This window comes from Nesoenas mayeri (genome assembly GCF_963082525.1).
Source record: "Nesoenas mayeri genome assembly, chromosome: 1".
Lineage (NCBI taxonomy): Eukaryota > Metazoa > Chordata > Aves > Columbiformes > Columbidae > Nesoenas > Nesoenas mayeri.
This window is the reverse complement of record NC_137541.1, coordinates 76,812,105-76,827,522: the sequence shown is the minus strand read 5'-3', so window position 1 is coordinate 76,827,522 and position 15,418 is coordinate 76,812,105. Positions and strand designations below refer to the sequence as shown.

General features: G+C 41.2%; 1 protein-coding gene across 1 annotated transcript in view; it reads right to left on the bottom strand.

Moving 5' to 3' along the window:
• Positions 1-295: 295 nt before the first annotated feature.
• Positions 296-15,418, bottom strand: part of CMAS (cytidine monophosphate N-acetylneuraminic acid synthetase) — a gene marked incomplete at its 5' end in the record, with an annotated part of 29,842 nt that continues 14,719 nt past the window's right edge. Inside the window, 8 exons of the mRNA XM_080343154.1 lie at positions 296-931; positions 1,701-1,851; positions 3,733-3,904; positions 4,707-4,801; positions 6,091-6,224; positions 8,539-8,694; positions 8,901-9,043; positions 12,586-13,147. Coding sequence (XP_080199280.1) covers positions 702-931; positions 1,701-1,851; positions 3,733-3,904; positions 4,707-4,801; positions 6,091-6,224; positions 8,539-8,694; positions 8,901-9,043; positions 12,586-13,147 — 1,643 coding nt within the window. The 3' untranslated portion in view covers positions 296-701. The remainder of the gene's footprint in view (positions 932-1,700; positions 1,852-3,732; positions 3,905-4,706; positions 4,802-6,090; positions 6,225-8,538; positions 8,695-8,900; positions 9,044-12,585; positions 13,148-15,418) is intronic.

Sequence of the window (15,418 nt, the reverse complement as noted above, 5' to 3'; positions counted from 1 at the left end):
CAAAGATAAGAGGCACGATTCCAAATGCCATTCAATTATTTATGAGCTTAAAACTGAACAAGTGCTTAGGTGCTTTTCTTAACTAATACTAACTGGTCTTACAGTAACTGATTTGTCTTTTAAAAATATAGGATAAATTTTCATAGTTAGTTTATACCTGACCTCTCCAGCATATGCTAGAATTCTTACTAACTAGGGATGAATCCCGTAAAAAGCAACCACATAGCTGCAATATCATGTTGACATTTGACAGAGGAAATTAAAACCAAATGAGCAACACTGACAGAATATTTTTTTTAAAGTCTGAATTACAAATCGTCAAGTCACGCAAAATCATTGATCCCTGAAAACATTCGGATTAGGAAATAAAAACAAATCATTCCTGTAGGACACATGTAATGATTAAGGGTGGATGTACAGGACACTAACTTTCATAACATTCCTCCCACTGCACTTAAATGGCTTTTAAAATAATCATGAATATGATCATGATTATCAGCATATAATCGTGAATATCAGTGCTTAGTCAAAGTGGGACCATAAATTAGAGGGAAATATCTTTTTAACTCTACTGCAATGTTAAACTTGAAAGATGAGCCGTCCTTTGAGATGCAGACCTACTGAGAGAAGAAAAGAAAATCAGGACTGGCCAACCGTGTTACTCTGTTTTCATTAGATCCTTATTTCCCCTCCTGCTGATCTCATTTCCTCGTTTCCTTTACTGCTGAATTTATTTCTTCCAGTTGCTTCCTTGCAGAGGTCACCTTTTCTAACAACAGGAATATGTGTTCTGCAAACTCCCGGACAGCTCCACAGCCACCATTGCTTTTACAAATATAATCAGCAGCCTTCTGAGCAACGACACAAGCATCAGCAGGCACACCGCTCATGCCAGCTTTCCTCAGGCATTCCACATCAGACTCTTCATTTCCTATTGAGAAAGATGACAGAAAAGCCAAAATATCACAGCAGGGAAAAAACTGAGCAGACTCAATATTTTTCTGTGCACATACTAATTTGATTTTTAAAATTTATGTTCTTGCCACAATTTTTCATCTTAGCAGCTCAACAGCACTTTGCACGTGTGACTCAGTTCTCAGAAAAATCTTTGTGAGACATGTAAACGCTGAACATACTTCACAAAATCTTCAGGTGAGAGAATGGTAGTTTTAAGAGCAGTAAAATTATTTGAGCAACTGAATAAGTATTTGCAGGACTGTACACTTAAGCTGTCACTGAAATACAGTTTTGTACAGAATCCTAGGGTTTTCAGTTTTAATTCTGTCCTTTTGTTTCCATTTCAGAATATAATCCATACAATATCCACCTGAAATGAACGAGAATCAGTTCAAAATTGTGAACTGTAACTGTATGCTTGTGTAATATCAAAAGCTTTCCTAAATCTCACTATAAAAACAACTGAGACTTCCCTTAACAAATTAGACACAAATTCACCAATGTCTTTAATATTAGATTAACATTATATTGTACCCTAGCAAGCCTCAAATAGGTACCTGCTTTTGCTGATTGTGTGCTGTAATTTGCATATCAATCCCAGTAAGTTAAGTGTACTAACAGAAAGCAAAGTATTTGAAACTGAGCAGCACTACAAAGTTTGTATTTGTGTATGCTATATGAAATTTTAGTTTAAAAAAAAAAAAAAAAAGAAAGAGACAAAGAGAAAGAGAGACAGAACTGACCTAGGTAAGCGACTTCTTTCCAGCTCAGACCCATGTCTTTTTGCCAATCTTCCAGGACTTGTAATTTATTTGTTGCACTAGTCTTTGCTACACATCCCAGCTGCATGGCTGACAGTGTTTTTGAACAATCTCTTTCAGAGATAAGTCGAACCTATTAAAAGAAAGTCAAGTTAAAATGAATTCTACATACAAAGAAATAAGATAGTTAAGTTGACGCATTAAAAACAAACAAAAAAAAAAACAACCCCAAAAAACAGAACAGTAGAAGTTTTGCTCATAGCTCTCTCAGATATCAGAAAAGCATTGAATAACTACTTTCTTCAGTCAAACCTCAGAGCAGAAGTTATCAGCATCCAAAGCCACACTACAGACTTGAATTTGCTTTGGGAAAGTGAAACACCATTCCATAGACTTGCCTGAGGTTCAAAAAAATAAGTTTACATTTTAAAACGCAACATGTACCAAATAAAATACTGGATGTAACAGTACGGGGCCATACTATCTACTGCAATATAATCTAATTAAGCCACAGTTTGGAATAAGAGAACTCCCAATGAAATTTCTGTAATATTGGTAAAAGTAGAATATTAGGAAGTACTTTCCATGACTCCTCTACCTAACAACACCATTTTCTTCACAGTAGGACATCAGAGCATCAACAGAACACTAAACAGACTGAAGCAGCACAGCGCATTAATCTCCAGAAGTTCATTCCAAATCTGAAATTTCAGAAATGATGTACAAGGTAAGCTAGATCTAGAAGATTACTGAAGTAGGATTTAAAAAAAAATCTGAGACACAACCCATCCAAATTTTCTCTCCAAGCTGTAGAAAAGTTTATTGTCCCTAGTTGCTTTTAAATACTAACAAATACTTGGCACTGATTTTAAGTACAGAATGAAGAGGAGCAGTGCACAAAGCAAAAATGTATTGGCAACATATACTAGAAATACATGAAGTGCAGCACAAAGACCAGGAGGGTTTTAAGGAAATATTGCAAGTCACACTAAGTATGGAAATGGGCTCCCACAGGCAACAAAAAAAAACTATTATAAGCTTCCTCCCCTTTTGCCTCACAGAAAATAAGACTGATGGAGTTTTGAAAAACCATCTACTCCATTTCATTGCCCCAAAGCAGCAACAGCTGCACCAAAGTATGTCACGAACGTCTCGTCTAACCTGTTACAAAAAAAATCCTACAGCAAAGACTCCAAAAATGTATCTGGAGAAGTCTACTTGAGGTATAGCTACCTTTGTCATATCCATATCTATCTCTATGTGCAACAGAACTGAGTTAAGGCTCTTTGAAGGCAGTCTAAATCTGTGCTTAGCTCTTTTCCTCCAAAAATTCTTCTAGCTACATCAAAGGCAGCAGCACAGACAGAAAATAGCCAGAAGGCTAATTTTACATAAATGCAAGCAAAGATTCAGATCAGCAGAATTTAGTAGCAGTAATATAAACCAAAAATAATAATTAAAGTAGCCATGTTACAATCTGTGTTGTTTCAGTGTTTCATTTACACTGAACTCTTACAATTTCAAAGCACATAATCTATGGTTAAAACAATTATGCAGACAGAAATGTTTGGGGTTTGATTTCCCCTCTTTGCAACAATCATGGGCAATCTAGAATGAACCAACTAATTTGCCTGGGTATTTCTTCCTCTTCTGTGGCCAAGAGGTTACAACATAACCCTGCTTGGTAAAGCTGACTTCTAATTAATGAGTATCTAGACTACACAGAATATCATTGGTGCAAGCAAAACACCATAAAAAATTCTTCCCACATTTTTCCACAGCAAAAAGAGAAAGATGCTATAGCTACTGTGAGACGGAGAACTTTCTCCAAACACTTTTATTTTTTTCTAAGGGATCAAAGTAAAACCTTTGTCCCAATCCCGAACTAAGGCATTATGCTACTTGATCACAATTACTCTGAGAAACTTCAACTTGCATGTTGCAGGGTTTTAAGAATCTTTTAATGCTCAGGTTACACTAAACACAAAGCCTCACATTTTAGAACACTACTTACCTGGATTCCTCTTTTCTTTAATAGATCAATACCAACAATATCTCTATAATCGTAGGAGACCATTTGCTTCTGATCTTCTGTCACATAAATGCGACCATTTGTCAGGCATCCATCAATACTGCAAACCAATAGCTTCACCTCTTTTAATGGCTCTCTGCCAAAATATCCAAAGCTAAACAAACAAGTTATCTTTTTAGGATGCAAGTTTTTGCACACTCCAAAACCAAATATTTCAGATACAACTGTGACCGTCAGATAGAAGAATCAGCTTTGAAATTCTTTTTTTCTAATGTCTTTTCTGATCATCATCACTTTCCAATTATGTTGTCCCTCTTCAAAGAGAACAGAATGATCCAAAAGACAGCTCAGTTATGTTGTCCATTCAAAAATTAGGATGATATTTATTTCCTTAGCATAAGAGGTTAGGTTCTATATTTTCTACTTGGGTCATAACCAAAAAAGGTAAAGGATGAAAAACGCACAGAAAACATATTCCATTCCTAGTCATTATTTCCTTAGAGAGATGTAGAGTAGCTGCAAAGAAAAGGCAGCTGGCAAGATGTAATCAGCTTATGCCTTCTACACGAACACTCTCAGTGATGTGCATCAATAAATGGGGTCCAGATCTTGGAAGACTAGGACAACTGAACTGGAAAAGCCAGAGATGATGCTAACACATTACTGCGGTACAGTGGGGCTTATGCTTTTCCCCAAGTTGAACTTTCAAAAAAACAAACAAACAAACCACCACCAACAAAAAAACCCCACCACAAACAAAATAAACCCACAAACATATAACAAAAGTAACTCAGATGATTTCATAGGTAGGAAAAAATAAAATTATATAGAATAATGAAGCTATCCAATTATCTTTGACCATGATTACATACACTACATACATTATGAATTCATAGGACCATACTTTGAAACAATGAGTGATATCAAATAAATGAAGGAATAAAAAGTGCTTTTACCGCAATACTCTCTGTTCTGCAATAGGCCAATCAATGTCTATATCAATATCCACACTGTGCTCTGCACGCATTTCATAGTAGGCCATTTTACCACCCTAAATAGAATAGAACTCATTAAAAATTTCTGCTTGGGTTAAAACAAAAATGTACAATTTGGTACAATGTAATGAAAACTAAGTATCTGGTTACAGAGTAGTTACAACTGCATATATATAAGTGAACGATCAATAATGATGTTTTTACCAGTGACACAGAACCAAGCATTTGAAACAACTTTCAATGGCAAGAGTTAATAAGCATTTTCGTTTTACAACTAGAGAAAGAATGCAAGAAAAACCTTATGCATTATAGCCATGAGGTCACATTGAGTTCACTAGGTCTTTTAATACAGTAAAATAGTAATACCTTCAGCATTTGCTTCATAAAAGTATGCTTGTTTGTTTGTTATCTACATGACTTAATTTTTTATCTACATGACTTAATTTCAATTGGAAAAATATCCAGCACACCCCAATCTAATTAAAGAACTAAAAGCCCTGATACTCAGAGAGTTATGTGGCCCAAACTCGATAAAATGTAGAATTCAACAAAATGGTACTATCCAGATCAATACTTGCAAGTCCACACAGCATTAGCTGGCACTGTGTGGGTCTGTGCAGACAGAGACCTACAGTTATTATCTCTGTGTTAGTGAGGTATCTGGAAAAGAGAGAAGAATAAACCTGGTATTCTTGACATACTTAGCAACGTATTCCCATTAGAAATATAGAAATATCTACACTAGTTTTTTTTTCAGTTCTGCTAAAAAATACTGGATATGATCTGTAAGATCATATCTTGTCTTGCATAAGAAAACTAAGAGACTATAGTTGTAGACAAATAAAATGAAAGCTGAAGTAAATATATTTGTTCTGTATTACTATACTGAGATGTAACCATCAGGAAAGGGAAAAAGACTGTTTAAGTACAAAATTGGCATAAGACTAAATTGGCCAAGAATACAAGTTTATAGACTATATGACAAGCCTACGACACTGCAAGAAGGTCAGTTTCACACCCTTAGACTAAAATGAACTATAAGATATGCACTTATATCCTGGCAAACTGACATGAAATTCCATATTGTATTATTTTAGGCTTATAGCTATAAAATGCTCAATGTTATTTGTACAGATTTGTTTACTGTGAAAGATGCTGTTACTGGAACTGTCCTAGTTACAGCTAGCCCTGTTAAGTTACAAGCAATAAGCAAACTGTCTGAAGGTCAAAGTGCTGATACTTCACACTGCATCAGAAATAGAAATACATAATTGTATTCAGAACCTTCTATAAAAAGAATAAAAGATGCGTTATTCTAAAGAGCATGAAAAACAGAAGCACTAACCTGCAAGTAGCCTTTCTCAATCAAATGCCTCTTGGCAAAATAAAATGAGCCATTTTCATACAACTCCCCAGGCCAATCTTGCCTTCGGTATCGTTTTGCTGGATTCAGATTTTGGGGCTCCGTCATTTTGTTTTCTATTAACAGAGAAAAATGGCAAAATAAGTTTGCTAGAATCCCTGCTCAGAGTCACTTAACTTTCTTTAAATAGCTTTCTGTTGAAAAATTAAGCAAACAATTCAGTCACCAACTTCTTTCATTATTGCCTCTTGTTGCTTATAAAGATCACTGAATTGCTTATCTTCCTTGAACAGTGGATGACAAATTAGAAGACTGTCCTGTATTTCTAGCAGAAAAAAAAAAAAGAATTTTTCATTCCAACTTACAAAAAAAAAAAAAAAAAAAAAAGAAAGAAGAAAAGAGGCCACCAGCTCCAAAACCATTTACTAAATGAGTAGGGAGATGTATTCTTTGTGACTGTCCTTGCCAATGTGAAATACTACACTCTTTCCATACTCTACTTTCAAGTGCATGATAGGAAGGGGTTTAACTCTCAGTGAGGGTAAACGAAAAAAAAAAAAAAAAAAAGAAATCAGCTACCTAGACTTAAAATGAAGAATGCCCTGAATGAACTCTGAAAACTGAGAGGACCAATCTGGAAGATGAAAAAAGTGCATATGACAAGTAATTTTGCTTATGAAAACATCTTGGCACTTCACCTAAATATCTCCTATTTAAGGATATACATTATGTTAACTTTTTTATTAGTGTTTTAATCCGTGTCCATAAATAAAGAAACAAGCTCATTTGAACAAAAGTGATCCCAAAAGATCCCATATTATTATCAATGCCAGTAGGGCAAGCAGCAGAAACTGAACCAGTGACCAAAGACTTCTATCCTTGCATCACCCAAATTCACATGCACAAAGGAGCTAAAATTCAACAGGTCTCATGATATATTAATGAGAAAACAGTTAGAGGGTATTCTCAAACACCCCAAACATCCTGAGACTTTAGTATATATACACACCTTGTATTTCATAAATACACTAGAGCTTTGTGCTCAATGAAGTAAACACTTCCAGTCAGAGAGAGACACCTTTCTCTTTCAGGGTACATCAATATTAAACCTTAATGCAGAAGGAACAACAGAAATACACAGGAAAAGATATAAAATTCTTTTAACATAAAGTGATCTGGAAAAAAGAAAAAAAAAAAAGAAAAAAGGGAGAAAAATAAAAATAATACTAAACTGTATAATGCTTCTGCAAATCACCTGACACACCACACTCCTGAAAGGCCATTTGCTTTTACCCTTAAGCTGCTAAGGTTTGCACAAAGTGTTCCTTGTTCTCCTCACATATACTCCTTGCAACTGAATGATTCTTTATCCCTTGCCACATTAAAAGACTCTAGATGTCATTTTATACTAAAGAATTATTTGTTGGTTTAGATAGGCCTTGAGGCTTTTTTATTTTAGTAATCTACCTTGGTGACACATAATCACTTCAGAAAGTCACATGGTACATCCAAATGAGATTTAGTCTTTCATAGATGTCCATTCCAGCATCTCAAGCTGTGAAGTGGACTTTTACTTGGTTGCCTAAAGTGCAACCCACAGAATCCTGAACTGCCATCCAAGATTTTGATATTCCTCTTACACTTTATGAACGAACTGTGTCATATTATTTCTCCTCTTATGAGGAACAATGAGAATGCTCAAGCTATCTGCTTCTTCTAAACAACTTCTATTCCAACTTATCTCTTAAAACAAATCTTTGTTTCTTCTGCATGCTCTTTTAGAGCATGATGCTTTATAAACTTAAAAAAATTTTCATCCGAAGCAATTTAGATCTCAACAGAATAAGTGTAATGTCTGAGCAACACATCCCTTTTTTAAAAAAAAAGTAAAAATAACCATGTGACAGTGTCTGAACTAGCCATTTTTAGAAAAAGAAGAAAACATTTCTGCTCTAATCACAGAAACAAAATCAACATAGATAATGTATGGAATAGTTCTTTGAACAAGGACAAGAGGTACTTCTATAGCTACAACAAGGTACAATCTTTATCTGTACGTAAAGAGTTCAGTCTTCAGCAACTGTAGCTGAGAGGCATATTTTCTCTAGGAAAAACAGTCATATTCTTCTGTAGGAGCTGATTAAAATGAGTTCAGTCCTCGTGACTCAGAGACAGTGTCCAATTTGACATTAAGCTGGCAGCCAAACTACTAGGCTGAAACAAAGCCGAACTCTCCAGCCTAAGAGGTTGCCACCTCCTATTCACTAAAACTTTACCTCACAATATTTGTCGTTCATTAGCATAGTAAGAACAAACACTGTCAGAGCCCCTGCCTCTGATACCACTTCCTTCTGTAAATGCCACAGCTATGAAAATAAACCATTTGAAAAAAAAGAAGTATAACTGTAACCAGAAACAGTTAAATATTACCTCCTTTTTTTACCTCACTCCATCTAAATTGGTGCCGTCTCACAACAGAGAAGACAGAATCAAATCCCTCCTTCTGGAGCAGATCTGCCACTTTTATAAGATCACTAGGATGTAAACAGGGAGATGTTGCTTGAATATTTCCTACAATATCAACCTCTAAAGAAAAACAAAGAAACATTGATGAAACAATTAACATTTTTAATACACACAACTACAAAGCATGGTATGAGTGGATGCCACAAAAGAATCTTTCTAGCTTGTATTTACTGAAGGAAGGCTTTACTTATTCTTTCTAAGTAGTAAGCACATCATCCCTCTGTGACAACAACATAAAAGCTCAACGTATTTCGTTACTCATTTACCAGGATGCTGATTAAGAAACTCTCTGATAGCTTCTAGAGACGTTGAGGAGTCTTGAGAAACTTCAGGGCTTCTGCGATGAACTTGAGCACCAAACTGCTTTGCAACCTTCTCAATTTCATCATGGTCTGTAGAAACCCATACACTGTGGGCAGACAGTGAGAGAGGTTAATCTAAAGAATAAATCCCAGCATTGTTGACTTGCCTGCCATAATCTAATCTGAACTGCACCCTGTACTATACCTTGCAGTGAAAGGAACTAGTTCTTATATATTTGTGTTGGTAAAATTATCCCTTACAGTCCAACATGCAGCTTTTAGCATCAGGGATAAAACACACACGTTCACTAGATTGTAAAATCTCAAGCCTGAGTCATATTTCAGTTTAGTACTGTAGGGTGGTCGATCTACCTTCCATGTAGGAAGCTTAGGCAACATAAAATTCAGAAGTGTTACCAGAAAAATCCAGTGTCAGCACACCGCAATTTATTAGACATGCTAACAGATCGATGAATTGTGAATGCGTTGAATGAGGCATTCAAAATCACTTAAGAGTTCAGAAATAAGGCTGACAACAAGTAAAACTACCACACAGAAGATCAGCTTATTCTGCAAGTGTTTTAAAATGTGTTAATTAGGCTCCACACAATCCCAGAGAAAGAGCTGTTCAAGTTACAATCACACATGTTTTGGCACAGAAAACCTTCAATGCTGGTAAAGCAAGATCGTGATTGTTCAGGGATAATAAACGTTTACAAAAGGAAGGGCTAAGTCTGAATATGATGTGACGATAAACACTGGCTGAGTACTGTAAGGCCACTGCTGCCATCATTGTGACAAAAAGGCATGTGAGATATAAAAACAAAACTATGAAAAATAACCCTTCCTCTCCCAGCAACACTGGCATTCTCAATGCACTGTACACAGCAAATGGTGCTTTAGTTAAGTTTTTTCATCCAAAGGCAACATGGGATTACCAGTATAAAAAAATATGTATGACAGTGACAGCAACGTTAAGTCACACCCATGTGAACAAATGAAGAAGAGGTATTTTCCATAAACTGCTTCAGGCTGGTTAGTTTAAATACACACTCCCCATTCAACTAACAGAGGTTTGTTGTGTAACTAGCAGCACAGCTGTTACAAAGGTGACTAGAAAACACAGAGCACTTACCTCTAATGCACCTGTTAGGCCTCAAAGTTAGGCTACATAACCCTAATTGGCTTCCTGTTGGGCAAATTCAGGTGCCAAACATAAAATGAGGAGGTAGCTCAAACCACCATATCCACCATAGGTCATTAAGCAATATGGATTCACATGTACTAAATAACTATCAGTAAACTAAGTCAGAAACATTTGTGACTGCTTCTTAATTAAAACCAAGTCAGTGATGCTTCCTCTACTTTTCAGATACAGTAAAAAAACATTTTTCAGAATACATAATGGTATAGCTCTCAATCTAGCTGGGCTTCATTTCTACTTGACCACATCGAGTCCCTACTCTGAACATAACGTAACAGGTTTGCACTGGGAACCTGCACCTACCAGCTACCTACCAAGTGCATCCTAACCATGCACTAGTTTTAGTTAAATTTATCGGTACAGGTATAGAAAATTCTCAGTTTTGTTCTGGTAGAATAAAAGAAAATTATAATGCCCATATTCTTAACACTAACAGCACAAGAGGTTTCATCTGAATATGAGGAGAAACTTCTTTACTCTGAGGGTGCCAGAGCACTGGAGCAGGCTGCCCAGAGAGGTTGTGGAGTGTCCTTTTCTGGAGACATTCAAAACCCACCCAGACACATTCCTGTGTGACCTGTTCTAGGTTTACCTGCCTATCGAGTGGAAGGGAGTAATCATATCTGCCCATGTGACACGGAACAGAAGCTCAGTTTGTGGCAAAGTACACAAAACTTTGGTAGCAATAATTAGAGCTAGATAGAAACAAGTATGTTCACAGAATCACAGAATGGTTGGGGTTGGAAGGGACCTCTGGAGATCATCTAGTCCAACCCACCTGCTAAAGCAGGCACACATAGAACAGATCGCACAGGAATGTGTCCCGGTGGGTTTGAACATCTCCAGAGGAGACTCCACATCCTCTCTGGGCAGCCTGTTCCAGTGCTCTGGCACCCTCAAAGTAAAGAAGTTTCTCCTCATATTTAGATGGAACCTCCTGTGTTTCAGTCTGTGCCTGTTCCCCCTCATCCTATTGTTCAGCACCACTGAAAAGAGTCTGGTTCCCCTTGACACCCACCCTTGAGATATTTATAAACACTGACAAGATCATGTCTCAGACTTTTCCAGCCTGAACACACCCAGCTCTCTCAGTCTTCCTAAGAAAGGTGTTCTGGGCCCCTGATCATCTTCATAGCTCTCCATTGGACTCTCTCTAGTAATTCCTTGTCCTTCTTCAACTGGGGAACCCAGAACTGGACACAGCACTCCAGATGGAGCCTCACCAGGGAAGAGTGGAGGGGGACGAGAACCCCCCTCGACCTGCTGGTCACACTCTTCCTCATGCACCACACCATTAACTAGTGGCTCTCAACCACAAATCAGAACAACTTTAACTTCAAATTACTGTGTTTTAAGACTTTGATTCCTTCATTCCTTTGCAGTTCACCCTCAGCAGGAAGGGACAGCAGAGTTCATGGCAGGGTGACACCTGCTCACCCTGCACCACATCCTGCCCTACCTCATCCTTCAGCTGGTGCCACATTAACTGCACCTGAAGGAGCGGTTTCAAGGAGGCTAAATACAGCCCAGGGGAGACCAGCCCACAACTATAACTTGAAGGAATTGGGGTACTGGTGGATGAGAAATGACATGAGCCAGCAATGTTCTTTTGCAGCCCAGAAGGCCAATTGTATCCTGGGCTGCATCAGCAGGAGTGTGGCCAGCAGGCCAAGGAAGGTGATTCTGTCCCTCTGCTCTGGTGAGACCCCACCTGGAGTCCTGTGTCCAGCTCTCGAGCCCTCAGTATAGGAAAGATATGGACCTGTTGGAGAGGGGCCAGAGGAGGGACACAAAAAATAATCAGAAGGATGGAACAGCTCTGCTGTGAGAGTTGGGGTTGTTCAGCCTGGAGAAGAGAAGGCTCTGAAGATACCTTACTGCAGCCTTTCAGTACCTAAAACAGGCCTATAAGAAAGATGGGGTTGGACTTTTCAGCAGGGCCTGTTGCAATAGTTGCAATAGTACAAGGGGTAATGGTTTCAAAATAGAAGAGGGGAGATTCATCTTAGACATTAGGAAGAAATTATTACAGTGAGGGTGGTGAAACACGGGCCCAGGTTGCCCAGAGAGATGGTTGATGGATCCCTGGACACATTCCAGGCCAAGCTGGACGGGGCTCTGAGCAACCAGATCTAGTTGAAGATGCCCCTGCTCACTGCAGAAGGTTGGAGCTTTGAAGGTCCCTTCCAACCCGAACTACTCTGATCCCACAACGGCCTGCTGCCAGCAGTTCAGCTAGGACTCCGGCGCCAAGGCTCGGAGCCCGCCAGGAACAACCCAGCCGGGCAGAGAGGGCTTCCCCAAGAGCCCGCTGCGGCTAAGGGCCGCTCCCCTCAGCACCCCCGTCCCGGGCCGGAATCCCCGCGCTCTCCACCTCCGCTCCCGCCACCCCGGGGGGCCGTGGGGGCGAGGGGGGGGGGAACACGCAGCGCGGCGCATGCGCACCTGTGGAAGACCCCAGCGTCGCAGGCGGCGCGCAGCACCCAGCCGATGAGCGGCACCCCCGCCAGCAGCTTGATGTTCTTCAGCGGGATCCCCTTGCTGCCGCCGCGCGCCAGCACCAGCGCGGCCAGGTGGGCGCGCGGCCGCCCCTCTCCCGAGCCCCCCGCGCCCGCCGCCGCCTCCATGGCGCCCCGCTCCGCGCCGGGGTGCTGCTCCGAGCACCCGAATCCCCTGCCTGCCCGCCTTCCTGCCTGCCCGCGGGGCACTCCCTGCCACGCCGCCCTTCCCCGCACCGAACGTGCGTGCTGGGAAGTGTAGTCCTCCCGCGAGGCGGGGCGCCGGCGCTGCCGCGCCTGCGTGCTGCGAGAGCTCGGGGCGGGGGAACTTGGGGACGCTGCGAGGGTGTCGCGGGCACTGGGGGATGCGAGGACGTGGGAGTCTGGCACCGAGGGACACCCCGGGTTCGGGGAAATTCGAGGCGAGGCGCCTTTCTTTGCCGGTGAAGGCAGGGCGCCATCTTGGCGCGGGGACCCCGCAAAACCCGGGCCAGGGGGTGGGGGCAGCTCTGTGTGTTCTCAGGTGACGCTTTCAAGAAGGGAGGGCGAGTCCCTAATGCCCCGCGGTATGCGTGTGGTCGGGAATCTATATTTAGTACTTTAGGAAAAAAAAAGTGCTAGCCAAAGGCGTGGCTCCGCTTCCTGCCGGCACATACGAGGTGACTTTAAGGTGGTCAGCCCGGGAACTAGAAACTTCTGGCGGGTGGGAGCTGAGCGGCCGCAGCAGCCTGTGCGTTGGGAGCTGCGCAAGCACCAGGCGACCGGAGGCGGCAGGTTCTGCTCGTCAGCCACCAGTGTGAAACCTCAGCCGCTCCCCAGCGTCACGGCGTTTCTAAGTAGGTCGAGAGGGGTTCTTCTCCCCTTCTGCTCTGCCGTGGTGAGACCACATCTGGAATATTGTGTCCAGTTCTGGGCCCCTCAGTTCAAGAGGGACAGGGAACTGCTGGGGAGAGTTCAGCGCAGGGCAACAAAGATGATGAAGGGAGTGGAGCACCTCCCTTATGAGGAAAGGCTGAGGGAGCTGGGGCTCTTTAGCTTGGAGAAGGCTGAGGGGTGACCTCAATGTTTATAAATATATAAAGGGTGAGTATCACGAGGATGGAGCCAGGCTCTTCTCGGTGACAACCAATGATAGGATAAGGGGCAGTGGGTACAAACTAGAACACAGGAGGTTCCACTTAAATATGAGAAGAAACTTCTTCTCAGTGAGGGTGACAGAGCACTGGAACAGGCTGCCCAGGGAGGTTGTGGAGTCTCCTACTCTGTAGACATTCAAAACCCGCCTGGACACCTTCCTGTGCAACCTCATCTAGGTGTTCCTGCTCCGGCAGGGGGATTGAACTAAGTGATGTTTTGAGTTACCTTCCAATTCTTAACATTCTGTGATTCTGTGCTGCGTGCGGAGCCCCGGCAGGGGGCAGCGCAGTCACACCGGAGCCTTTTTAACATGGAGTGGAAAACCTGCCCTCGCTCCTCCACCTCCTGCAGAAGTGCGTTAAAATAGCCGGTGTTAAGTCCAGCGGGTAAGTTGGGTGGTGAGTTAAGTCCAATTTACCTATAGAAACTGGATGAATAAAGTAACACGCTGCCAATATAAGGCTGCACGGGAATTTGCTTCTTAGTGTAATTTGGAAAATGGAAAGTAGAGGCCGTTGAACAGCATCGTAAAGTCACTCGTGGAGCGGCGGGGTCTCAGTCTGCGTTAGCCAATGCAGATAGGTTGCAGGAATAGCCAGAGGCCACAGATGTAACGCAATTTTATTTTTGTGACCTCTCTAAATAGGCGATCTCCAAAACAGCGCTTAAGCTCCTGGGCAGAGGTCACACAAGCAGCAACACAGGTGCTGCAGAATTCAGCCCTTGGTGAAGATCCACGAGCCTGCTCATTTCAGCCTGTCCATAGCTTTTTACCACACTGCTTTCATCTTTGCCTACAGGAATCTCAAGTATGTATCATAAGGTGCCTTTACAACTTTTTTTCACAGGCCTGTGAAAATCTAAACGCAGAGGTTCTACTTGTGATTTATGTGTTTTTCTACATGCCAGTTGCAGTTGCTTGAGCATAGTTACAATTCTTCCTGCCATTCTTGCACTATTCCCACATGCGGTTGGGATGGAAATGTATCACATGCAGTTCACGGGTTATTCAAGGTGTGTTGCAGAGAAGGACCTCATCTACCACTGCTGAAGGAAACGTTCCCAGTTATATTCAGCTGTAGGCAGACATTTAAGAAGAATAATCATTTGAGGGATTGTTTTTTCTTTCTGAAGTCATCATCTGTTCAAAGATACCCAGCAGAGGCAGACAGCTTGCTCTTCTGCTATGGAGATCAAGTCAGCACCTTTCAGGCCTGTTTTGTTTTGATTCGGTTTTTAGATGAAACTAGTAGCCATAAACTGCTAAGTATCATAATTCATGCAGGCGACTTTCCATGCACTTAATTCTGATTTTCCTTTTTTTTCTTTTAACTTAAGAGTTTCAAGCCTTTATCATATCTAAGTTCCTACCTTTTTAGCACTACATGTCTGTCAGAGGTTGCTGTGCCCATGACAAAGTTCAACAAAATGTGTAACTGAACAAGACTGACTGCAGTGTAAAGTTGTCTGGTCTTGCTGAGAGCTGCCAGCTCTGCTGTACAGGCAGGAATCTCCAGGAGGGTCTAAAGAAAGTGCTATCAGTGCTAACTTTGTAACCTGCCACAACTATGCTAGACTTTACCTGTCAAGTCTTTTAGACACAGATATAACAAAAAGGAATAGCAAATGCCTGCCAAACTTCC